Source organism: Muscardinus avellanarius, assembly GCF_963383645.1.
Source record: "Muscardinus avellanarius genome assembly, chromosome: 13".
NCBI lineage: Eukaryota > Metazoa > Chordata > Mammalia > Rodentia > Gliridae > Muscardinus > Muscardinus avellanarius.
The window spans coordinates 39,751,223-39,776,458 of NC_137799.1; the positions used below are offsets into that span (position 1 = coordinate 39,751,223).

The 25,236-nt window shown below is 50.9% G+C and overlaps 2 protein-coding genes across 4 annotated transcripts; one reads left to right on the forward strand and one right to left on the reverse strand.

Moving 5' to 3' along the window:
* Positions 1 to 734: 734 nt before the first annotated feature.
* On the forward strand, positions 735 to 3,260 carry SPAG8 (sperm associated antigen 8; the record flags this gene model as incomplete). Its single annotated transcript, XM_080708935.1, has 9 exons — positions 735 to 772; positions 873 to 1,347; positions 1,397 to 1,744; positions 1,864 to 2,016; positions 2,137 to 2,311; positions 2,516 to 2,561; positions 2,652 to 2,766; positions 2,894 to 2,956; positions 3,066 to 3,260. 9 exons carry the CDS (start codon positions 735 to 737, stop codon positions 3,258 to 3,260), a joined length of 1,608 nt encoding a protein of 535 aa, XP_080565061.1.
* Positions 3,261 to 3,725: 465 nt separating this feature from the next.
* On the reverse strand, positions 3,726 to 23,883 carry NPR2 (natriuretic peptide receptor 2; the record flags this gene model as incomplete). 3 transcript variants are annotated; one of them, XM_080709087.1, is made up of 22 exons in its annotated part: positions 3,726 to 3,791; positions 3,918 to 4,009; positions 4,280 to 4,378; positions 4,450 to 4,624; positions 6,426 to 6,494; positions 7,148 to 7,271; positions 7,699 to 7,845; positions 7,991 to 8,159; positions 8,232 to 8,387; positions 8,557 to 8,716; positions 11,058 to 11,129; positions 11,260 to 11,364; positions 11,584 to 11,661; positions 11,858 to 11,932; positions 12,075 to 12,195; positions 12,674 to 12,758; positions 12,964 to 13,096; positions 13,316 to 13,410; positions 13,856 to 13,991; positions 14,285 to 14,398; positions 22,296 to 22,501; positions 23,217 to 23,883. In XM_080709087.1, the coding sequence occupies 22 exons, from the start codon at positions 23,881 to 23,883 to the stop codon at positions 3,726 to 3,728; spliced, it is 3,144 nt and encodes a 1,047-aa protein (XP_080565213.1). The 3 variants fall into 3 exon arrangements, with proteins under 3 accessions (XP_080565213.1, XP_080565212.1, XP_080565214.1); XM_080709086.1 differs by having other exon boundaries at positions 12,075 to 12,204; XM_080709088.1 differs by lacking the exon at positions 11,858 to 11,932.
* Positions 23,884 to 25,236: the final 1,353 nt, after the last annotated feature.

Here is a 25,236-nt window from a genome sequence, read left to right on the forward strand (position 1 = left end):
TTGCTCCACTCTGGCCTACATTCAGAGGCCAAACCAGGTTCAAAGGGGAAATTGGGAGGAGGGTATTCAATTGAAGGATCTTCTGCTGGCGAAGATCTCCCGTCTCCACCTCCCAAGCCGGGGGATTACAAGCGTGCGCCACCACACCCATGCATGCCCAGCGCTGTTTCATGTATTTTCACCCTTACAGGAGGATCGCGCAGGTTCGAAGCCAGCTGTGCTGGCTTCAGAGACCCTGTTTCCAAATAAAAACAGTATAAGAATAGGTCTGGAGGCGTAGCCCGGAAGTAGAAGGGTTTCCAGGAACCCCAGTACCACCAAAAAAAAAAAAAAAAAAAAAATTTACTCTTCACTCCCAAATCTTGAGAATGAACTAAGCAAACTAAGAGGAAGCTACTTTTTTCTCTCCAAAAATACATTAAATGTCACATCCCTATGCGTGTGTCCAATATGTCCCCATAAAGAATCATCTTAGCCGCAAAAAAATATATAAATAAATAACAAGCTTGGCATGAAGGGTGGGGCCTGCGGACAGCGGAACCATAAAACTTCACCTGAGGCGGCACGGAGTCGGACCGGAAAGCGGACATCCCAGGGTGCACCAGGTTTGAGACTTCCGCCCCGCAGAGGGCTTGGCTCCACCCCCACTTTCCACTTCCGCCCAATTCTGGTTCTGCGCAGTCTCTTGACACTGTTTGCTGTCTCTATGGCAACCCGGTGACTGGAGCCTAAAGATGGAGACCAACGAATCTACGGAGGGATCGCGGTCACGGTGAGAGCCGCAGCTCTGGCTGCAGGCATAAGGGAACAAGGAAGGCCAGCAGACTTCCTCTGCTCCGCTTTTGACAACCTCGATACATGTTTTGTTTCAGATCCTTAGACGTACATCCCAGCTCAGAAGAACTAGGGACCACTTCCCAACCGTTTGCTTCCGATGGCAGTTCTTCTAGGTCGACCCTGGCAGCCGCCGCCACAGCAGCTGCAGCGGCTGCATCAGCAGCTGCATCCGCTGCTGCAGCCACTTCAGCCGCCTCTACCGCCAAAACGGCTGCACTGTTTGCAAAGTCCACAGCACCCTTTTCTGACTTGACAGAGTCCTCCTCTGACAGCCGTCTTGAGGCAGCCTATGCTGGATCCCACCAGAAAGGCCATGGGAGTCTTGGCTTTGAACCCATCTATGTTTCTTGTGTTGCTCAGGATCCCTGCTCTACAACTGACCTTAACTCTAGTGCTGGCTTTGTTCCCGGCTCCAGCTCTGGCGCTGTAACTGGTTCTACCACTGGCCCTGCTCCTGGCTCTGGCCATGGCTCTACCCCTGGCTCCAGCTCTGGGCCTAGCCATGGCTCTGTCCCTGGCCCCGGCTCTGGGCCTGGTCATGGCTCTATCCTTAACCCAGGCTCTGGTCCTGTTCGTGGCTCTGGCCCTGGCTCTAGCTCTGGACCTGGCCATGGCCCTGGCTCCAGCTCTGGGCCTGGCCATGGCTCTGTCCCTGGCCCCGGCTCTGGTTCTGGTCATGTCTCTATTCTTGGCCCAGGCTCTGGTTCTGGTCATGGCTCTGGCCCTGGCTCCAGCTCCCGTCCTGGTCATGGCTCCAGCCCTGGCTCCAGCTCTGGGCCTGGCCATGGCTCTGGCCCTGGCCCCGGCTCTGGTTCTGGTCATGGCTCCGGCCCTGGCTCCAGCTCCCCTCCTGGTCATGGCTCCGGCCCTGGCCCCGGCCCTGGCTATGGCTTTCCTCTTGGTCCTGGTACTGCCTCGGGAGCTGGTCCAGGCTCTGGCCCTGGCCCTGAGCACAGGCCCAGCACTCCTCAAAAGTTAAGAAACCTTGGGCCAGATCTGTTTCCTAATTATACCTCCTGGAATAAGGAGTGCCACTGGAAACCACCCTGGAAACCTCTGCAAGTTTCGGAACCTGGTGCCCGAGGGCCATGGAAGTCCCCAAAGGTTGAAGGGAAGTCTAAGTTTCTCTCTGAAATGTTGCCACGGGGCCAGTGCCTCCTCTACAACTGGGCGGAAGAGGTATTTAGGTTTGGGCCTGTTCCTTTTTGTTGAAGGCTGACCCCAATTTTCTAGGGCAGCCAATAGTGATGAGGGTGGGTACCAGAAAGGATTTCTTAGTCACCCAACTTGGGCCTACAGAGAGCCACCAACCATCTGGATCAAGTTCCAAGTTCACAGGATGGCTCCGAGAGTTTCTTCTTCCGACATGGACACCAGGGACTGCTGACCATGCAACTGCAGTCACCCATGTCCTTCAGCACCACCCAGAAAGATTCATACCAGCCCCCAAGAGACCTCTGTCAACCACTGCGAGGTGTGAGCATATGAGGGAGGGGGGAGGGAGGGAGGGAGGATATGAATGAGCGAGCCTACCAGGCAGAGAAATAAGAGAGGAGGGAATTTTTGTGGGACTGTGGGTTGTTTGGTGGCTATAAGGGCAAATGCCAAGATTCCTTTTCTCAAGTTTGTTTCTTCTGGGCCTGCTTCTTAACCAGGCCTCCACTCTGCCCTCCCACAGGGAAGCGTGAAGCCATGCTGGAGATGTTCCTGCACCACCAGATCTGGTGAGAGACTGTGGGAAAGGGGAGGGAAGGGGAGGGGAGGGAAAGGAGAAAAGCTGGGGAGAATGGCCTAACAATCTGAGGGCTACATAGTAAAGAGGTACAGGCAGAACAGGAACCCACAAAGAAGCCTTTTGATGCTGAGTCAGTGACACACCATGACTACCGAATGGAGCTGGTGAAAGCAGGACCTCCTGCTCCAACAAAGGTGAGAACCTATCTCATATGGGCTCTCTGTACATATGGGCTCCGACAGGAGGTGGGAAATTGGCAGCCCAAAAATGGAGACAAAGAGGGCCAAAGGTCAGGCATCATCCAGTATCTCTCCTTCACAGCCTCATGACTATCGTCAGGAGCAGCCTGAAACCTTCTGGATACAGAGGGCACCACAGCTACCGGTTTGTGAGGGTAACTAGCTGTTGGGGGCAGGGAAGAGAAGGCATAGCAGAGCTCTTCTGTTCAGGCTTGGGTGAGAGGGGAGCTGTCCTGATCCTGGCTATCTCCCAGGGTGTCAGTAACATCAGGACACTGGACACACCATTCCGGAAGAACTGTAGCTTCTCAACACCAGTGCCTTTGTCTCTGGGGCAGCCTTTACCCTATGAACCTGAGAATTACCCTCACCAAGTAGGAGAAATGTCTTCACTTGCCTGTCAGGGAGAAAGGCAGGGGTGCCAAGGGGGGAGAACGGCTCCTGTCTGAGGATTGAGGATGGAATTTGGATATGGAATTGGAATATATTTCTATTTGTAATAGAAGAGTGGGGAGGAAACTGGCTTTACATAAAGGGTTCTCTCTCACCCTGAGACTGCTAATTCATTGATTCTGTGAGTCAACGTGTCCTTATCCAGTAACCTTTTTTGGGGGCTGCTTTATCCCAGACTATGACACCACAATTTGTTGTTGTTGTTATTTTATACTTGGCCAAAATATTCTGGTTTAGATACAGATATTTACAGGAGGTAGGGAAGAAAGGGACCAAGCCAGAAAGGGGCATGTATATGTACAGGCTGAGCTGCAGAGGGCTACAACTTCCATAGAAGGTAGGTTTTTGTGCACGTTTTCCATCTCATGTGACAATGTCTGTTTCCGATGTGGAGAGATGGTGGCCACTGCCCACCCAGGTACAAGCAGCAGCAGATTGTCTGGCTTGGGAAGAAGTGGGGTTTACAAGAGTCCAGGAGGTCCTTTCTGTTCCCCTAGGAGCCAGTAAGTTCGCATCTTTCCTTTTCCCTGGAAGTACAAGGAGTAAACATAGTTAGTCTTCTGTGTGAGTCCCTTCATCTCCCCCTCACCCATGGCCCCTATGACCATTTCTTTCCTCCCTTGCCATGGCCCCTCCCCACAACCTGCCAGCACCTTCATCTCCACATCTCCCCGGAGCTCTAGCTGGAAGCACCCCAGCTCATCCAGGGCATCCTTGGTGGTAGAGGAGACATGGATCTTCAGGGCTGCATGGCATAGGAGGAGGGTAAAAAGAAGAGTCAGAAAAAGGCAAACGAAGAAGTAACAGTGCTGGAGAGCACTTTACCAAACCAACAGCCCCTTAGGAGGCAGCCAGTCCTCCCAATGCACATTGACTAGAATCAGAATATGCCCAAGGATGGGGCACTCAGAAACCATGGTCACTCAGATTGAGATACTGAGGGGAAACTCGGAAAAGAAGAAAAGGACGAGACAAAGTGAGACCAAGCCTGGACTTGTGAAGGCTAATGTCTCACCTTGGCCATTAGACTCCATCCGAGAAGCAGTGTTCACCGTGTCCCCGAAAAGGCAATAGCGGGGCATTTTCAGGCCAACGACCCCAGCACAGACTGGCCCTATGAAAAGAAACAGGTTGGGGAGAGTCTAGGAAAGGTGGAGCCTAGGGCCGGGCGAGAGTTAGTCTTACCGGTATGAACCCCTATGCGGAGCCTTAGCTGGTCGTGGGGTCGGTGGCGGATACGAAAGGAAGAAACTGCATCTAGTAATGCCAGAGCCATCCGAGCTATTTCTGGTGCGTGGCGTTGACCATTTCGGCCTGGGAGGCCAGATACCACCATGTAGGCATCCCCAATTGTCTCCACCTGAAGAGAGGGAGATTAAAAGATCACCTGTATTTGCAGCAGTGGAAAAGAGAAAGAGTACTGGGAAACAAGCCAGACACCATTAGAAGTCAACCTGCCAGCCTGGAAGGCCAAAGCGCTGACTAGGAAATAAGGGTTCATGGTCCTGAGAACCTGGGCAAGAGAATCTTTAAGTCCTCCCTCCCCACCCCAGCTCCTGGTGAATACTCGGGAATGCTTAGAGAACGAGTGCACAGCCTGTCTGCAACAGGACATGGACAAATATGAAGTGGTGAGCAAGAAAACAGGCCAAACTGAAGAACATGGAGCCTGGCAAGAAGGCAAAGCAGACCCATGAAGGGGCAGACAACTCAAGCTGCCAGAGCGTCAGAAAACAGGCGCTTGACTTCAGCAATTGGGCCCTTATAAAAAACAATGTCCTTTTTTTAGGAAATACACAATGGACATTTTAGGATATTCACACTAAGTGTTTAGGACAAAGGGATACTGCATCTGAAACTCTCATATAGTTGTGAAACTAATAGTATAAGTAGATTTTTTTTTTTTTTTTTTTTTTGCGGTACTGGGGATGGAACCCAGGGACATTCTAGCTCTGAGCTACACTTCTAGCCCTATTTTTTAGTCTTTTAATTTTGAAACAGTCTCACTGAGTTGCGGAGGGCCCTGCTAAGTAGCTGAGGCTGTCCTCAAACTGCAATCCTCCTGTCTCAGCCTCCCAAATGCTGGGATTACAAGCGTGCACCACCATGCCCGGCTTAAGTAGAATTTTTTAAATAATGGAAAATAGAATTGATGAATCTGGATAAAAGATGTATGAGAGAGCCGGGCGTGGTGGCAGCACGCTTGTAATCCCCGCGCTTGGGAGGCAGAGACAGGAGGATCGTGCAGGTTCGAAGCCAGCTGCGCTGGCTTAAGAGACCCCGTTTCAAGTAAAAAGTATATCTGGGAGTGTAGCCCCAAGGTAGAAGGGCTTCCAGGAACCCCAGTACCACCAAAAAAAAATGTATGGGGAGTTCTTTGTTACAAAAACAACAATGCTGATCTAGTAAGCCCAAGTGGAAAGGACAAGAATGGATATTATCTGCCATGTGCCACACACAGTGTTAGGCTCTTCTCATGCAACTAATCCATTATTCCCATCTTAAAGACAAAACAACTGAGGCTCAGGGAGATCCTGTTACTTAACCAAGACCACACTGTTAGCTACAAGCCGATATTCAAATCTACCTCATTTTTATTTCCAAGGACAATGAAGCCAGTGTTCTGCCAACTCAGTGCCTTCAAAACAAAGCCTTACAACATTTATTCCTATCTTGTCCCTGAACCCACTACATTAGTCTGTGCCCACATCATGTCTGATTCTTCATAGGGTGTATTTATACATGCAGGGAGATCAGGACTCTTATAATGCTTCTGAGTAGGAAAGCCTAAGGATTCACAGACAACTGTCCAATTATTTATTTTTTGTGGGTCTGGGGATGGAACCCAGAGGCATTCGACCTCTGAGCTATACCCCCTGCCCTATTTTCTATTCTTTATTTTGAAACAGGGCCTAAGTAGCTGAGGCTGTCCGTGAACCATGATCCTCTGGTCTCAGCCTCCCAAATGTTGGGATTACAAGCGTGTGCCACCACGCCTGGCATCAGAGTATCCAATTATAATGCTGAAGTCACATCCATCTACTAAGCAGAGTGCTGGAGACCCTAAAGGGAAAACTGACCATGGAGTGGGTGATATAAGTGGGGATTCCTGAACCTGGGTCTTAAACGGGTGTCAGTAGGCAGGCAGTCCCAGCTCTCACCTTGTAGACATCAAAGTTGTCAATTATGGCATCAAAGCAGGTATACAGGTCATTAAGAAGTGTCACCACCTAACAGAGGATAGGGAAGCAAAGGCCCTGAAATGTGTGTCCAATATATTTTTGTTGTTGTTGTTGTTGTTGTTGTTGTTGTTGTTGTACAGGGGATTGAATCCAGGGCATTCTACCTCTGAACCACACCCCAGTCTGCCCCCCCTTTTTTTGTGGTACTGGGGGTGGAACTCAGGGCATTCAACCTCCGAGATACACCCCCAGCCCTATTTTTATTCTTTATTTTGAAATAGGTCTCACTGAGTTGCAAAGGCCTCACAAAGTAGCTGAGGCTGATGGCTTCTCGGCCTTTTGGCTAAGATCAAGTGTAAAGTAGCTGAGGCTGGCTTCGAACCTGCACAATCCTGTCTCAGCTTCCCAAATACTGGGATTACAAGTGTGTGTCACCATGCCCGCCCCCCCCCTTTTTCTTAAAACGAGATCTTGCTAAGTTGCTGAGCTGACCTCAAACTTGTGATCCTCTTGCCTCAGCCTCCCAAGTACTAGGATTATAGGCATGTACCACTACAACTGGCTTGTACCTGGCTTTCTAAGACTTTTCAGCCCACAAGCCATAAAAAGATTTGAGAACTCTAGAACAAACTAGTCTTCCCTATTATGAGGAAGCTCCTGGGGCCCTATCCCACGCTCTGCCTCTCGGCCGTGGCTCTCACCTGCATGGGGGTGCTCTCCGCTGACAGTGCTGTGAAGCCAACGATGTCGCTGAAGTAGATGGTCACACTATCAAAGGCCTCAGCCTGTACGGTCTCTCCCCGCTTCAACTGCTCCGCCACTGAGCTAAGAAGCAAAAGTACAGTGGGAGCCAAACTCCAAGCAAGATGGCAGAAGGGGTGAGCGAGGAAAAGAACGGCTGCAGCACGGCTAAGTCTGGGCGAGAGATGGGGTTGGTGGAGGAAGAGCAGTGACTGAAGACTTTCCCTAGCGCGTGGTAAGGTGCATGAGGGGCTCTCTGTGGGGTCGGTGTCTAGAGTAGGGGTTGCTTTAAAAACACTTGCTGAGACAGCGCACTGCGAGGAAGGAGGACTGAGGCCAAAAGAACAGCTCATGTGGAGACTGACAGCAACATTTAGCCGTAGCCAGGAGGGTCACTGTGGCAAGATGCGACAGCAGCTCTGAGCGCTGGGACGTGCTTTCTCAGGAGGCTGAGGAGGTAAAGCCCAACAGAGCCCCAAAGGAAAATTGGGGGAAGGGACGGAGGTCTCACTGGGGCAGTATTTGGTAGAGCAGAGCCTCCGCCTTGCGCTTCTCCTCCAGATAGGCCTGGGTACGCTCCTCCACCAGCTTCTCCAGGTTATTGGCATACTGTTCCATGCGCAGCAGGAGGTTGTCCAATATGCTGGTGCCACCCTCCCTGCGTGGAGGCTGGACTGTAGCATCTGCTCCAACACACTCATCTAGACTCCTAACCCACCCAGCCCTGGCCACCTGCCCACCTCCTCTGCTAAGACTGGCGAGGCATCAGTCCCTGGGGACCCCGTCCCTAAGTGCCTTCTCACTTGTTAAAGCGGCGAATAAAGCCCTTGATCTGTCCAAAATCTGGCCGCTCGGCTGGGTCCTGGGCCCAACATCGCTCCATCAGCAAAACTAGCTCTTCATTCAGTTGGGTCCGGTCAATGCTTGGCCGGAAATATGGCCGCTGGCCATTTCGGACCTTCTGGACAATCTCTGAGGGGATAAATGATTTAGATGAAGAATGAGCCCCCCCCCCAAGGTTGTGAGTCGGGGATCAACTCTCACCTTTGGGACTGAGGTCCAGGCCCTCCAGGTAGAAAGGACCACTGCGAAGTGCTATCTCTTGTAGGATAATCCCAAAGCTATAGACATCAGCCTTCTGCATGCCTGTGGTTGGCAAGGGGTTCCCACTGAGCAGTTCTGGGGCAGTCCACAGCTTCTCTGAAAGGAGGAAACAAACTGACTAGGTCCCCAAAAAGGGAACCCCCAAGCCCAACTGGGCACATCCCCACATTACAAGCACACTGTCTCCCTCTCCTGCCCTCCCTAGGTGGAAATGACCAAGGCCAAAGGAGTAATCTTAGGCGTGCGTGGTGGGGACGGGACGCACTGGCATAGAGAGCGTGGCTGTCATCAGGTTCAGCGGTCGATCGGAAGCTGGCCAAACCATAGTCTGTGATCTTGAGCACAAAACGACTATCCACCACACAGTTGGAGGACTTGAGACTTCCATGAGATGAAATGATGCTGTTGTGGAGAAAGGCCATACCCTGCAGGATACAGATCAAGTCTCTGGATCATATCTGGCTTAGAGCCCCTCCCCATGAGATAGGCACTAGCTAGCTATCTAAAAATCTTGTGGCCATTAAAACAAGAAGCTGGGAGGCTGCGGAAGGAGGATCACAGGTTCTCAGCCAGCCTCAGCTACTTAGTGAGGCCTTCCACAACTTAGTGAGACCTGTTTCAAAAGAAAAGAAAATATATAGGGCTGGGGGTGTAGCTCAGAGGTAGAATGCCCCTGGGTTCAATCACCGGTGACATACACACAAATAAGATGATTTTGGAAGGCATCCCTTGTACAGTTTCTACCCAAAGGAGCAAGCAGAATAGGAGAGTCATACCTTCCCAATATTGTAACCATATAGGCATCCAGGCAACAGGGATAGAAAAAATGCTTAGGAATGGGGAGGAGGGGAACCACCAATTATTACCATGGAAAGAGCAGTCAATCTTCTGAATCCTAAAGGGAACAGAACTATGAGGGTGAACCTCAGGAATAATAGGCCACCCACGGTGGCCTCGAATGCCTGTCTGCCATTAGGGAGACCTGGCTTGAGACCCAGGGGCAAGAGTAGCTAGCTGCAGCAAGAGGGACTAGACAGTTGTAAACTTTAACACACAACCATGTGTAGACAGGTCAGTTCAGAGAAGGAATGTGCTCTCTAGAGTTAGGCCACTGGACCAGGGAGAAAATAGTGTTAGAAAAACTTGGAAAATGGACAAAAATAAGAACTCCTGAGCCAGTGGAGAGCCTGAAACTGCTCACTCGCTGGGGCCAGAGATGAGAGAACCTTTGCCTCCAAGGCACTTGGACAGGTCTTAAGAGCAGGCTGCGCTTCCCACAAAAGAAACCCAGGAACCCCACCCATGCCAGGGCAGGCAGGACACAAAAAGGATAGAAGGTTCTGTGTGCTAACCTAAAACATCTCTGTCTAAATGTTTAGCTCTGAGCTTGAACAGTTCCTGTCTCTGTGAACTTCTTCTCTTTATTCCTTTTTTTTTTTTTTTTTTTTGGTGGTACTGAGGATGGAACCCAGGGGCCTTCTACCTCCAGGCTATACTCCCAGACTATTTTATATTTGGAAACAGGGTCTCTTAAACCAGATGAGGCTGGCTTCGAACCTGAGCGATCCTCCTGTCTCAGCCTCCCAAGCACGGGGATTACAAGCGTGCGCCACCACGCCTGGCTCCCAACATTTATTTATTTATTTATTTATTTATTTATTTATTTGTTATTTTTGTGTGGTACTGGGGTTCCTGGAAGCCCTTCTACCTCCGGGCTACACTCCCAGACCTATTTTATATATATTTTCAATTTGGAAACAGGGTCTCTTAAACCAGATGAGGCTGGCTTCGAACCTGAGCGATCCTCCTGTCTCTGCCTCCCAAGCGCGGGGATTACAAGCGTGCGCCACCATGCCTGGCTTGTTTATTCCTTTTGATATCAACAAAACTTTAGGAACCTCCTAATTTGTGAATTTACTTGCATGGAAACTGTACAAAGGAGACTTTCCAAAATCTCTTTTCCATCTTGTCCTCTCCAGAGCCATTTTTTAATATTCCCCATCACACCTCTGGTTGAGTACTACTACATCAACTTTACCTAATATTTATTTTTCTCTCTCATTTGATGGCAAACTTTCATACCCATGTGTAATTGAAGCAACTTCATAAGAATTTATCAGAAAACAAAAGCCAGCTTCAGGAACAGTGCAGCGTGATCTACTAGACTTGCTTACTGGCGTAAGATTTGCTTCTAAATACCTGCCCAATCCCTACAAGATTCAATTTTGTGCCTCCCCAATTCATGGGCCTCTAGGTCATTTCAAAATAGCTGAAACATAGCATACTACAAGAATAAACTTGGCACAGTTTTCCTTATTTGCTCTTAGCTTAACCAGTAAATGCTCTTTTATAATCTTCAGTTTCTAAACAAAAGAGTAGTTGTGCCAAATATTGGTCAGAGAGTAAAATTATGAGGGGAAAACAAAAGTAAGTAGTCATGTTTGCAGATCTCACCTATCTTTTCCCTGCTAATGGATTCTAATATGAGCTCTTGGAGATAGAAGGGATGCTAGAAAGACATCAGAAATATTTAAGGCAGGAATGCACGAATTCTCTCCAGGCATGGGACTTCCTATGGCAGATCAAACCCATCCCCCAATTATAAACGCCAAAAACCTTGTTTATCCATTATCACCCGGCCATAGGAATAAGGGGAGATGGGAAAACGAGACTTTCAGAGGGTTATAAGGAGAGACATTGTAACAAAGACTGAACAAAGCAGGCATTTTGAAGTGGATGAACTTTAACACAGTGGGGAAGACTCACCTTAACAAGATCATTAATGAGTGAATAACGAAACATCCAGTCCAAGTTGATGCTGTCGTTTTCTAGAATATCCTGGTAAGTGACATGGAATCAATTCTATGCCTGTCGTAGGCCCACTGGCCATCATTTGGCCCAGAGTCACTGTAACTTTGGGGCACTCCCCCACTCGTCCCCACCGTAATCTCTTACACCTATTCCTCACCTGTAAACTCCCGCGAGGACAATACTCAGTGACGATGCAAATGTTGGGAGGGTCTATGCATGCTCCAATGAAGCGAGTAAGATGGTTGAACTGAACGTCTCTCATCTAGCAGTCAATGGGAGGGACAAGAGAACCAAAATGGCTAAAAAGTAAATACAGAAACCTACCACTACAAGAGATAACCTTTCTCCTAGTTGCACCTACAACTTAGTCGATTACAAATGACACCCCCCGCCCTCCCAGCCATGTCAGGACTGCTCAGCCTCCTTTTCTCCCTCCCCTCTCTACCCCTCGGCCGCACTCAACCCCTCCTCCATCACGTACATGCTTGAGTTCAAACAGAACCTGCCGGGTTAGCTCGATGCGCTTCTTATTCACATGTTTGATGGCGACAACATTTCCCTGGTGGTGGGAGTGGAAGAAGAAAAGGAAAAGGAGTATCAAGAGGAGTTCTGGTGCTGTGAGAGAACCGTGAGAGCCTCTGGGAGCAAAGCTGGGCAGAGGGGCCATGAGGGGAAGAGCCTGAGGGGCAGAGGTGGCAGATGGGGATGAGACAGGATGAAATGCTGGGGACCATAACAAGCAGATGACTGTTCACCTTGAAGTGACCGGTGTTGGCAAAGATCTGGTATTTCCCATGGGCTGTCATGAGCGAGCCGTAACTGGATCCCCGCTGGGGCCAAGGGCAACATGGAGGCGGAAGGATGAAAGGCACATTAGACGATGGTGGTGGTGCGGGGCTGTCATCACAGGCGATGTGCTGGGAGGAAGGAGCTCAGCGGGGGGCAGCGGGGACTGCAGGGACAAGGGCTCACCAGCGACAGGGTGAGGCGACTGCCGGCACCTTTATGATAACGCTCCGAGTTGCCAAACTGCAGTTCTTCCCAGCGGATGCGCCACAGCATGCTGGCCAGCTCCTTCTCCAGCATCAGTTTTCTGTAAGGACTGCACTCCTCAGTTGACTGGCAAGCCCAATCCTGCCACCCCTGAGCCACAGAGGGGCTGCAGGGAAGCCCCTGTAGCTCCCCTGCTACAACTGCTACACCCTGGAGACAGGACCGGAAGATAAGTACGTTCTCCACGAGTCTGACATGTGCCCATTCACAAACACGGAGCTTGGAGGTGAAAGTTCTCTTTAAAAAAAGATAGCATCCATAGAAAGCCCACCTTTGACCTAAACCCCATTCAAAATCACTACTTAGTATATCAGGCTGGAACCGAAAGTGGAACACCTGGGCCACAAGACAACCAAAGAGAAAGGCGAGAGAGGAAGAGGTCATGGAGTCTAAGAGACAGCCACCAGATTAGGAGACTTGCTCCCCCTACCTCGTAGCACAGGGATCCCTGGCCTCAGGTAGAGGCCCTGTGGCAATGGGGAGGTACGGAGGAGATCAGCAGAAAGCCCAGAACTCACCGGAAAATTAGGAAGCTGGAAACACCAAACATGATGAAAGTGATTCCCGTGCCCAGAGCCACAATTGCCAGAGTGGAAAGTGGAGCTGAAGGGAGAGAGAGACCCTGAGGAAGACTGGGTGGGAGGTCCTAAGAATGGGGAGGGTGGGCGCAGGCTCAAGGAGCAGACAGATTTCTTGGGGGAAAGAGGTAAGGGTAAGGAGGGACAGCTACGACGAGCAGGGAGTCGGTGAGGGTGGAGGTAAGAGCGGAGAGGGGGAAGGATGGCTCCCAGTCCCTGCACACACCCACTTTTATCACAGGATGGGTCGTCCAAGTCAAAGGCACAGGGGGGATTGTCCGAGGGGGGGACCCCCTTCACCCAGGGAATAGGCTGTCCCGTCCACCAGATCTGCTTCTCAGCTCCTGAGTAGTGGGCTGCAGGCTGTGAGAAAGCAGAACACTGGGCCCACGGGCCTGCTCCCGCCAGCCGCCTCCCAGGACCCCGGTGCTGTGCTGCCTTTCTCCCCAGCCCACCACCCGCCAGGATGCTGCCCCAGCACAGGAAATAAGTCCCTGCCCCTGGAACCTTTGATCCTGCCCCACTGAACCCTGAAGGCTGGGTTTTACAGGGCTACTCTCTTCCCTACCCCCTCCCCATCACCTGAAAGTCCCCAGAATCCAAGTCTCCCATGGCCCACAGGACAAAATCAGTCTCCCGGTCATTGTTCTTGTCCATAGCCACCAGTCCAGTTACACCTAAGGTAGAAAAGAGTACCCTCACTTTGGAGATCTACCCAGGCCCCTCTCCTCTCCCCGCAGTCCCCTCTGCTGCCTCAGAGTCTGTCCCTACCACTGTCCTTTTTTGTGTGTGTAGTATTGGAGCTTGAACCTAGGGGCATTCAACCACTGAGCTACACCTCCAGCCCTTTTATGTTTTCTATTTTGAAACAAAGGTTTCACTAAACTGCTGATGCTGGCCTAGATCATGTGATCTTCCTATCTCAGCTTTCCAAGTACTGGGATTACAGGTATGCGCCACCATACCCAGGTCTTGCCCCTATATTTGATGTGTGTCCGCCTCTGCCATGGTCCTGAGCCCTCCTGACCCTCGCTGCTGTCCCTGACATGTTTCTTCTTCTGCCCACTCCATTCCCGAGCCTGGGATCAGCCCTCAAGTCTCCATCTGCCCCTCTTTATTTACCATGGTATCTTCGTCCCTGCATTTTCTCCACAATTCGAAGGCCATCTTCCCGAGTGCCTCCTTCCTGTATTGTCTCATTTAGGACTTCAGCATAGAGCAGGATGCCATCATAGAAGCAGGCAGCGATGAGGTTCATCTGGGGATGGCAATGTCAGCAGTGCTCTCCAAATGTCCAACAAGGGCCCTTCCCCTGCCTCTTTTCCATCCCTGGAATCTCCTTCAACCTCTTCTCTCTTCTGGCTTACCTTCTTCCCTCCTCTCATTCCTAAAGTGCCATCCCTACCTAACTGGTCCCCAGGGCAGAAAGAAATATCTTGGATAGAAGTGGACCGCCCCATAGTGGGGCTCGCTCCACAGCATGACCTGATTCTGCGTTAGGGAGGGAGCCCTTCCTCACAGCCTGGTCGACTCCGGGGGAGAGCTACTCACCAGAGATGGGGCCAGCTCCACACCAAAATCTTCCCGGGCTCTTATCAGCAGGCGATTCTGGAATTCTTGATACTCAGGATTTGGGGGTTCTCGGTATGTGATCACCAACACAGTCTGTGCCAGCAGCACACAGGGAAGAGTGAACAGGATTCAAGATGAGCATGAGGGAGGAGAGGGTGAGACAGGGAAGCTTGGCAAAACACACACATGGGGGAGTCAGAAAGCTGAAAAGATACTAGAATATGGGGAGTGGGGAATGAGTGGAAGAAGCAGCACCCCTACATTAAAGGCAGATAGGGCTGGAAAAGTAAAACTAGGAAGTAATAGATGAAGTTCCCAGCCCATCATCTTCCTGAACTCCTTCTGCCACTGGCCTCCTGCCAGCCTACCACAGCTCTCACTGGGGCTCCCCCATTCTGTCCTTTCTAGGTACCACTCACTATCATCTCCTCCCAGAAGTGCTAATGACTATGATGTTGTCAGTTAAATGTTGACATTATCACATGGGCCACTAGCATACAGTACCTCCACATAGGGCATTAACGAGACTTCCAGCCTGTGGCAATTGGGGGAAAGGCTAGAGAGAGCAATCCCACCTGTGAAAAACTGAGTTTGTTCATTTCACTTGTATGGAACACCTCCCATAGCAGCACTCTCCTGCTTACTAAACAGCAGACATGTATCACTAGCACACACCAACAAGCCATCATGCATGGATAGGTAAGTGATGCACGTGCTCTCAGCCCTCACACACTCCCTGGCACACGGCTGCCTGGCTCCTGTAAACTTCACATTTCCCTTCCTGAGCCACTGGACCTGCCAGCCTCAGGCCACAGTCTCTGAGGCCAGCTTCTGCTCACACAGCAAGACTTCAGGGTATTTTTGGAAACCTGACTTGTGAAGTGATCAATTAAAATCTAGTTAATTTCTACCATTTTTGTTCATGTGGACCACAAAGACACTAGATATAATCACATATGATCTGTAATCTATAATCTATCAGTTCATTCAAGGTAGGAAAAAATGAAGTCAACTTCTAATATGCATTCACTATATTAGACTGGAGTTTGCTTCAAGACATAATTATTTATTTTGCTATACTGGGGCTAGAACCCAGCGGCAACCCAGAGGCATTCTACCTTTGAGCTACACCCCCAGCCCTATTTTTTATTCTTTATTTTGAAACTGAGTCTCACTGAGTTGCAAAGGGCCTCACTAAGTAGCTGAGGCTGTCCGAGAACCGTGATCCTCCTGTCTCAGCCTCCCAAATGCTGGGATTACAAGCATGCACTACCACGCCCTGCAAGATAATTAATCTTATGGAATCGTTTAGATGCTTGATTATGCACTTCTAATATTCGCCTACTCTCAGGCAAAAATAAATAAGGGGGCACTGAGTAGGGCTGGAAGGGTTCATTCAGTAATTTTTCATTCAGTAATATTTTTCCTTTATCTATTCCAAAGATAAAGGAAACATAAAGAGGTAGGATAGATTGTTGATGAATAATGTAAAAAGCCAGCAAAAGAGCTTATGCCACCCACAACTCAGTGAGACCCTGTTTCAAAACAAAAATAAAATAGGGCTGGGGTTATAGCTTGAGGTAAAATGCCCCTGGGTTCAATCCCCAGTACCCCCCTCATACACAAAAGAGCTTGAGACAGGCTTGAGGCAGGCTTAAGACAATTTATATTTCAATAAAGGTCAGTGAAAGGTCTAACACTATTTTTAACACTTATTAGTTCTCTAGGTTGTTTGCTAGACTAGTTAGTAATTAAATTTTTTGGTCTCAGGATCCCTTTTCACTCAAAAATTACTGGGGTCATTAGCCAGCCATGGTGGCACATACTTGTAATCTCAGTACCCAGGAGGCTGAGACAGGAGAATTGCAGGTTCAAAGCCATCCTTGGCAACTTAGTAAGGCTCTCAGCAATCCAGTGAGACCCTGTTTCCAAATAAGAAATAAAGTTGGGCATGGTGGCATATACTTGTAATCCAATACTTGGGAGGCTGAGACAGGAGGATTGCAGGTTCACAGCCTCAGCTACTTAGTGAGGCCCTCTGCAACTTAGTGAGACCCTGTTTCAAAATAAAGAAGAAAAGGCCGGGCGTGGTGGCGCACGCTTGTAATCCCCGCGCTTGGGAGGCAGAGACAGGAGGATCGCGCAGGTTCGAAGCCAGCCGCGCGCGCTGGCTTAGGAGACCCTGTTTCCAAATAAAAATGTAAAAATAGGTCTGGGAGTGTAGCCCGGAGGCAGAAGGGCTTCCAAGAACCCCAGTACTACAAGTAAATAAATAAATAAATAAATAAATAAATAAATAAGAAAAACTAGGGCTGGGGATGTAGCTCAGAGGTAGAATGCCCCTGGGTTTGATCCCCAGTACCGCAATAAATAAATAAAATTGGACTGAGAACGTAGATCAGAGGTAGAATGTGTCTGGAATCAATCCCCAGTAGTATTGAGGCCATTAAAGAACTTCTATGTGGATTATAACTATCAATACTTATCATATTAGAAATGAAAACTGGTCATTTGAAAATACAAGCGTGCCTAAGCATGCCTCCCATGGCAGTCAGAGAGATGACACAATCACGTCACACAGATTGGGAAAGCCCACTGTACAGTCACAGAAGAATAAGAACAAAGACAAAGGAAAAGAACATTATATATACATACATACATACATACATATATATATATATATATATATATATATATATATGCACTGAGGATGGAACCCACAAGCATTCTACCTCCAAACTATACTCTCAGCCCTATTTTATTTTTATTTTGAAACAGGGTCTCACTAAGTTGCTGAAGCTGGCCTCCAACCTGCAAGCCTCCTGTCTCTGCCTCACAAATAGTGGGATTACAGGCGTGCATTACCACACCCAGGCGGCAAATAACATCGCCCCCCCACCCCAGTACCGAGGATGGAATCCAAAGTCATTCTGCCTCCAAATGACACCCCAGCCCTATTTTTTATTCTTTATTTTGAAACAGGCTCTCACCCCGCGGACCACAATCCTCCTTTCTCAGCCTCCCAAATGTTGGGATCACAAGCATGCATCACCACACCTGGCTGGCAAATAACATCTTAGTGTCATTTTGTGTGTGTGTGTGTGTGTGGTACTGGGGGTGGCACCCTGGGGTTTTTCTACCTCCAAGCTATACTCCCAGACCTATTTTTTTTATATCCTATTTGGAAACAGAGTCTCACTAAGTTTCTGAGAGCCTCACTAAGGAGCCGAGGCTGGCTTCGAACCTGTGCGATCCTCCTGTCTTAGCCTCCCAAGTACGGGGATTACAAGCGTCAGCCACCACGCCTAGCACATCTTAGTGTTATTTTCTAAATAGTTTTGGCCTCACAGTTCCCCTCAAAGGACTTCAGGGGCCCTCAGGATCCCAAGACCACACTTTGAAAACGACCATACTAGACTGTTTTGCTGTGGTTACCAACTAGCTTCTAAAAACAAAAAAAACCAACTCCAAACAGTTTCTGTGCTTCAGCGGCTAGGAAGAAAGTGAAGGTAGGAATAATTGTGTCCCATTTCACAATAGACCCCAGGTGGAGAAGAAAAAAAAGCAAAGGCAGTCAAAAATGGGTACAGTAATCCAGACATCATGGCTCACGCTTGTAATCCCAGCATTCAGGAGGCTGAGACAGGAGGAGGACCGTGGTTCGAGGACAGCCTCAGCTACTTAGTGAGGCCCTTTGCAACTCAGTGAGACCCAGTTTCAAAATAAAGAATAAAAGCCGGGCGTGGTGGCGCACGCTTGTAATCCCAGCATTTGGGAGTCTGAGATGGGAGGATCGTGGTTTGCAGACAGCCTCAGCTACTTAGTGAGGCCCTCTGCAACTTAGTGAGACCCTGTCTCAAAATAAAGAATAAAAAATAGGACAGGGGGTGTAGCTTGGAGGTCGAATGCCCCTGGGTTCCATCCCCAGACCCACAAATAAATAAATAAATAAATAAATAAATAAATAAATAAATAAATAGGGCTGGGGCTGTAGCTCAGAGATAGAATGCCCCTGGGTTCCATCCCCAGTACCACACACACACAAACACGTGCAGTAGTGGGTGCAAGTCAGGAGTATACTTAGGAAATGTGCTTGACCAGAGGTGCCTGTCTCTGTCTGGGCCACCCACTGTGAGGTCTGCTCTGGCCACAGCAGAAGGTGCTATCAGTAGTGGCCTATTTTTTTTTTAATAGGAACAAATGGTCTCCAAGAAGACAGTCTGCCTTGCCTTTGGTTAGTGCTTGCTGCAGGCGCTCCCCTTCTGTAACCCAGGCTCATGCTGGCCACCTGGGTTGTGACCTCTGCCTGGATTTCTAACCCTGAGGTCCTCAACCGCCAGGCCTGGGCCTCTGGAATGGAATCAGTCATTTGCTTATTTACAGTACCTGCCAGCAGCTCTATTTCTTTCTAAACAAGTTCTTAGTGCTATCCTCCCTCCTCAACACATACTTTAATTCAATCCAACAGATATGTAGTATGCACCCACTACATGCATCTATAGACCTATGCGCTACAAAGATGAACACGATCCCTGCCCTTGAGCAGCTACTCTGGATGAGAGATAAAAGTCATGTTGACATCTTTAATGACATCAGAGCCCTCTCCTGTAGGAGCTGGTGTCCAGCCTGCTCTGCACCACTGCCTAGAGCATGACACCCTCCTGGAAAGGCTGTGGACATCTGTGCCAGAGCTACCTCACCTCACCTACCACTTCTCCCAGCTCTGGGACCCCAGTGTGCCAGTGTGTCTAAGAGAAGTGCTCTCCACGCTTTCATCCTTGGCTGGAACTGACCCTTCAACACTCCTGCCGTGTCAGCAGTGGGGAAGAATGAGAGGTGCTTTGCCACAGGACACCACATCACTCCTCACCACACCCCACCCTAAGTCTCGGTTTTCTTCTGGCATAGTCTTTGTTTTTTGTTTGTTTGGGTTTTGTTTATTTGTGACAGGGTTTCTCTAAGTTGCCCAGACTAGCCTTGAACTTGCAATACTCCTGCCTCAGCCTCCAGAGTAGCTGGGATTACAGGCACATGTTTCCCTTCAGAGAAAGAGAGGGAGACAGGGAGGGATGGAGGAAGGAAGAGAGAGAGAGAGAGAGAGAGAGAGAGAGAGAGAGAGAGAGAGAGAGAGAGAGAGAGAAAGAGAAAATGCGTGTGTAGATGTGCGTGTGTTTTACTGGGGACTGAACTCAAAGGCATTCTTCCTTTAAGCTACATCCCCAGCCCTTTTTAATTTTTTTTAAAATAGGGTTTTTTGCTAGGTTGCTGAGAGTTTCACTAAGTTGCTAAGGTTGATCTTGAACCTGTGATCCTCTTGTCTCAGCCTCCCAAGTACTGGTATTACAGGCATGCACCATCATGCCCAGCTCCCTTCAGCAAAATCTCCATTTTCCTATCTGAATAAGAACTAAAGTGAGGGGATATTTGAAAATTAATTGATAACATTGATTATTAGCTGAGTAGGTTCCCCCCACACACACACACTCTGAGTGCTGGGGACCCTTGGCTGACAGGAATTCTCACACACACACAAAGTTTTTCTTAAAAAAGAATAAATAAATACCCTTCTGGAGGGTCAGACCTTTCTCAACCATACTGGTACAATAATCTCCCTCATTATTCTCATATCCCTCCATTCTTTTTCTTTTTTTTTTTCTTCCTGGTAACACTTAACACAACATGTGCCTATAATTGTTATTGTCTGTCTCTTACTAAATGTAAACTCCAAAAAAGCAGAGACTCTATTATGTTCCCAACCAAATACCAGTACCTAGCACAGTCACTGCGACATAGAAGGTACTCAGTAAATACTAATGGAATCAAACACAGACTGAATAATGTTCTGTGGTAAACAGAGGTGACCCTAAGAATAGAAACTCAGCCCAACCTGGGGAATTCAGGAATTGTTTCCTAGAAGGAAAACAACAGGCCTAATTAAAAAAAAAAAAAAAAAAAAAAAAAAACTGGTCTGAGTCTTAAAGAATATGGAGATCCAGGTATGGTGGTGCACACTTGTAATCCCAGAACTTGGGAGGCTGAGACAAGAGGATCATAGGTTCCTGGCCAGCCTCAGCTAATTAGTGAGGCCCTCTGCAACTTAGAGACCTGTTTCAAAATAAAGAATAAAAAATGGGACTGGGAGTGTAGCTCAGAGGTAGAATGCCCCTGGGCTCAATCCCCAGCACCACACACACACACACACACACACACACACACACACACACACACACGAAAGCATTATCAAGACAAAAGGTGAGAATGTTCAAATGTGACAGCTACATACTAATACTCAGGCATGCAAGCAGGTATGTCATTTACACACACTCGCCAGTCCAACCAAATATCACAGTCACGTAAAATTTTACTCCCTAAAGAAGAATGGCCACCCAGGTCCAGCCCTTATACATGTCAACTTAGAACCAGAGTCTCAGGGATGAAAAAGACCTTACGATCATCCGATGGGCCACCTCAAATCCTTTCTGGGGAAAAAATGAGGGCTATGGATAATAAATAGGAAACAGTTATAAATCTGAATCAGTGAAAAATTGTTGAGGGAACCAGGGAACGATTTTTGAGTATGAGGATTCATGGGTGTGATTTTTCGAGGTGGGGACGTGGGGTGAGGGATGCAGAGCACTGCAGACCAAAGACACACAGAGCACAAAGGCCCAAGGACGGGGGCTGGCTGGAGTCCTGGGCACGAGGGGGCTGGGACGGGAGGCCTGAACTGAGGCTTGAGAACAGGCTACATCATTCTTCAACTTCATGCTAAGCAGTCAGGAGTTTATTCTGTAGGAAACAAATCATTGGAAGTTTGGAGCCAAAGAGAGAAATGAACAGAAATCATGGGAAACTTTCCTACAAATTCTTTCTTAAATTTATCTCTTTCCAGCTGGGCATAGTGATGCATGTAATCCCAGTACTTGGGAGTCTGAGACAGAAGGATCACAGGTCTGAGGCCGGCCTCAGCAATTTGGTGAGGCCCTCTGGAACTTAGTGAGACGCTGTTTCAAATAAAAGATAAAATGGGGTGGGGGTATAGCTCAAACACAGAATGTCCCTGAGTCCCATCCCTAGTACCACACAGAACGTGTATTTCTTTCTATTTTTACTATCATCACCCCAGTTCAAGACACATCACCTCACTTCTTTCTAACCTAGTAGTTGGTTGATCTCACTGCCTGTCTCCTTCTCTAGTCCAACAAATTCTGTCACATTTATGTACATACACACACACACACACACACACACACACACACACACACACACCAAGAACTCCAAATTCAAGTCCTAATGCTTTAAAGTTTAGAGCTCTCCTTAATCTGTTATAGTTTTGGGACTTTATTTCCCATATCTGCTTTAAACGATCCCGTCTTTCTTGGCAGGCCAGTATCTTCTGAGTCCTCCAGACATGCCCATCCTTATCTTCTTTCTTTTGAACAGGCAGCCTGGATCCTCTTTCTCACTCTGACTGCGAACCTGACCTTCATCATTAAAGTCACAATGGAATCTCACTTCCTTTATAAAAAAAAAAAACCCTACCCTAAACCCTGCCCACAGTGGGTCTTGGTCCTCTGGCCCACTACTGCTCTTATCATCGTTCCAGGCACATAAGCATGCCATTTCCTAAACTTCAACTGTACCACAAGTACGCCTCGCCTCCCCAGAGAGGGCAGAAGCCCTTCAGGAGCTCGGCTCAGACCTTTTTCTGGACGTGTATCTTCCACAGCCTAGCCTATTCCTGGCCCTTAGAAAAATCAGTGTTCTGAGATCTTTGTCGGTGGCCAAAGTCTGTCTTGGCAGCAGACACACCAAGAGTCACAAAGCTGGGAAGGGAAGAGAGATGCTAGATTACGAAAGCCTCTGCTCCTTTCGGTTCAGTAGCTCACAACTTCTGTCCTGTTCTTGGGGTTTCTGTGGGGTCTTATGAAAGATCATCTCTAACCAAACACCTCTTCCCCTCCTCCTTCAGGTTTGCCTCAAATGATACCTGGAAGGCCTCTCTGAGGGCCTGGGCCTGTTCCTGGGTGCGATTGTCCTGCCAGGGCCGGCCTGTAGAGCGTGTGGGGCCTGCACGGAGACTCTCCCCAAAGACATCCAGGTAAAAGAAGACATAGTCCCCATTGGTCAGGTTCTCCCTCTGGGCCTGAAGCAGGATCTCGTGCAGCATCTCCAGAGGGCCGCAGATATACACAACTGGGAGCAGGACACGACATAGGAGCACCTTGAGAGGGCGTCTGGGCCCCCCCAGTCCCTCTCAGCAAGTGTGCCCCACCCGAAAACCACCCAACAGATGCTCCCGTCCTCCCCCTGGGAGCTGCTTCATAAGTGCCCCGGCCATCTGGACCATCTGGCAGAAGCCAGGGCCTGACTCCAGACCCCAGAGGAGGGAGTGATCACTCAGCCTCCTGTCCCCAGAGCCTTGCTTGCTGCCCCTCACCAGCCCTCCACCCCTGTAACTCCCCTCAGGCTCAAAGGCATGGCTGCTCAGAACTCCCCAGAGTGAGCTTTACCTGCCTTTCCCAGTCAAACCTGCTGAGGCCTGAACCTGCTTATCTCTGTATCACCAAGGGGTCCTAGTGCCCCGGCCTAGAGGGGCTCTGCCCACGGACAAGCATGTATTGCAGGGTAGCCATCACTCATACCCACTAACCTAGGGCACTCAGCATCCCCCAGTCCCACATTCTCCCAAGACAATCTTCCTCTCTCGCATTCTCCTGTTCCTCGTTGGCATCTGCCCATGATGGCCACGAGCCCCTGTCCCGACCTCTGGGCCCTCTCAGCAGTGCTCTGTCCAGTCGCTTCTCCATCCCAACCACCACACACAGCTGCCCCACACCTGTCTCCATCTGCAGCTCCCCAGTGCTGAGCTCCCCCTCCCCTGACCCTGAGACAGCCGGGCCACACTCACTGCGCCCGTTGGCCCGGATGAAGTGGGTGGCCTGCTCAGGGCCCCCTGGCTCCCGGGCGTACACTTGGTGCTGCACACTGAGGTTGCTGCCCTGCAGGGCCTCAAAGACGCCCTCGATGGTGAAGTAGTGCGGCCGGTCATCTGTTCGAGCATCCAGATACAGCAAGGCAGCCCGGGCAGTCCAATTGAAGTGCCCGTGTAACATCACTACGAACTCACCCAGCTTGGGAGCAGAGGGGCCAGTGCGAACCAGGGTACGATAATGCTCATTCTTAGCCGCGAAACCAGAGGCCACTGCGCCCGCAGTCAGCAGGGGAAGGTGCCAGTGTGAGGCAAAGCGGGCCACAGAGGCAGCGGGGTACACGCAACCGGGGCCCAGGAGAAGGTCGGGGTCATGGTACAGCTTGAGGTCCACAGCCCGCAGGGGTGCCAGGTACTCAGAGCAGGCGCCATCTAACTCGGAGCTGACAAACCGCAGGTCTACGGGCAGTGCCCGGCCCAGCGCCTCCACGGCTAGTGCCACCGCTGGACCCACCCGTGGCCAGGCCCAAGCATAGCTCAGGTTGTGTTCTGGCAGCACCACCGCCAGCGTCAGGTTCCGCACCCCCGGAGGACGCACCCCACCTGCCAGGGCAGCCACCAGCAGCAGCAGTGAGGGCAGTGCCATGGGGATGAAGCAGCAGCCCCGGCGCCCCCAGGGCCGGGGGCCACTCTGGCCTCCCGGGCAGGCACAGGCGCCACCCAGCCTGCCGCCTGGGGAAGACGGCCAGGAAGAGAAGTGGGACGCGGGAGACAGAAAGTGCTGGGCACCGGGAGGGAGAGGATGGGGGAGCCTGGGGCGCGGAGGCCACCGGCCCGGGGCCAGGGCCGCGGGCTAAGGGCAGGGTGCGGGAGGAGGAGGGACGCGGGGGCCTGCGACCGGGATGGGGGCCGTGGGGGCCAAGTGGCCTGATGAACCCGAAGCCAGGAGAAGGGGGCCTGAGCCTGGGCTAGGGTGGGGGCTGGGGGGACCCCGGGGGGCCCTCACAGCGGGCCGGGCCGGGAGGGCAGGGAGCTGCGGGGCTGCGGTGGGGGGGCGCCCGCGCCGCGCAAGGACGGGGACATGGGCGGGCGGGCGGCGAAGCGAGGCCTGGGCCGGCGGGGAGGGGAAAGCAGGGGGAAGGCTCCCGGCGAAGGCTTCTCCCGAAGCTCCAGCCTGGACTAACGGGCCCGGGCGCTGGGCCCATCCGAGCTGCGGCGGCCCGCCCGCGTCCGCGCCTCTCCGCTCTCGCCGCTGCTGGGCCCGGGCGCGCCGCCTCCCGCCCCCCGCCTGGGCCCCGCGTCGGGTCAGGGCGCCTCGGCCGGCGTCTGCGCTCGCGGCGCCCGCGGCCCAGGGTGACTCCGCCGGCAGGCCGCCGCCCTCGCCCCGCCCCGCCCGCGCCCTCCGCCCACCGCCCGCCGCCGGCCCGCTCCCGGCTCCGAGCGGCTCCCCGCCCAGGCTCCAGGCAGCAGTCCCGAGTCCCCAAAGACTTGGGGTCCTCGCCAGCCCCCAGTCTAGAAAACCACGCCACCCTAATGGCCAGGGACCTGGCGCTCCTCCAGCGGGAAGACAGGCCCCTCGGGCACCGAGGTCCCTCCCGGGCGCCGGCGCTCTGCAGGAGTCCTTAGGACGCCCCTGCGCCTCCTCCACTCCCGGGACTCCACCTTCCACTCACTCACCCTCTTCCTGCCTCCACCGTCCCTCTCGTGTCCTCAGAGGCCGGCCATGGCCCCTGCTTCCACCAGCCATCTGCGCCAGGCCTCCGCTTTCTTTTGTCTCCCTGTACAGCACTGGCTAGCACCTGATGGGTGCTTGTACTAAGCCCAACAGGCCGCAGCAATGGAAGCCCACTGCACCCCACCTTGGGTTTCACCCCTTCCCAAGCTTCCAACTTAGAAGTTCCAGGTGCCCCACCTCTGGGGCGCTGACTCCCTCCAAAGGAACAGCTTGTGGAGGTTGACATCCTGGTGCCAGGGGACTGCTTTGGGACCTTGGGGACTT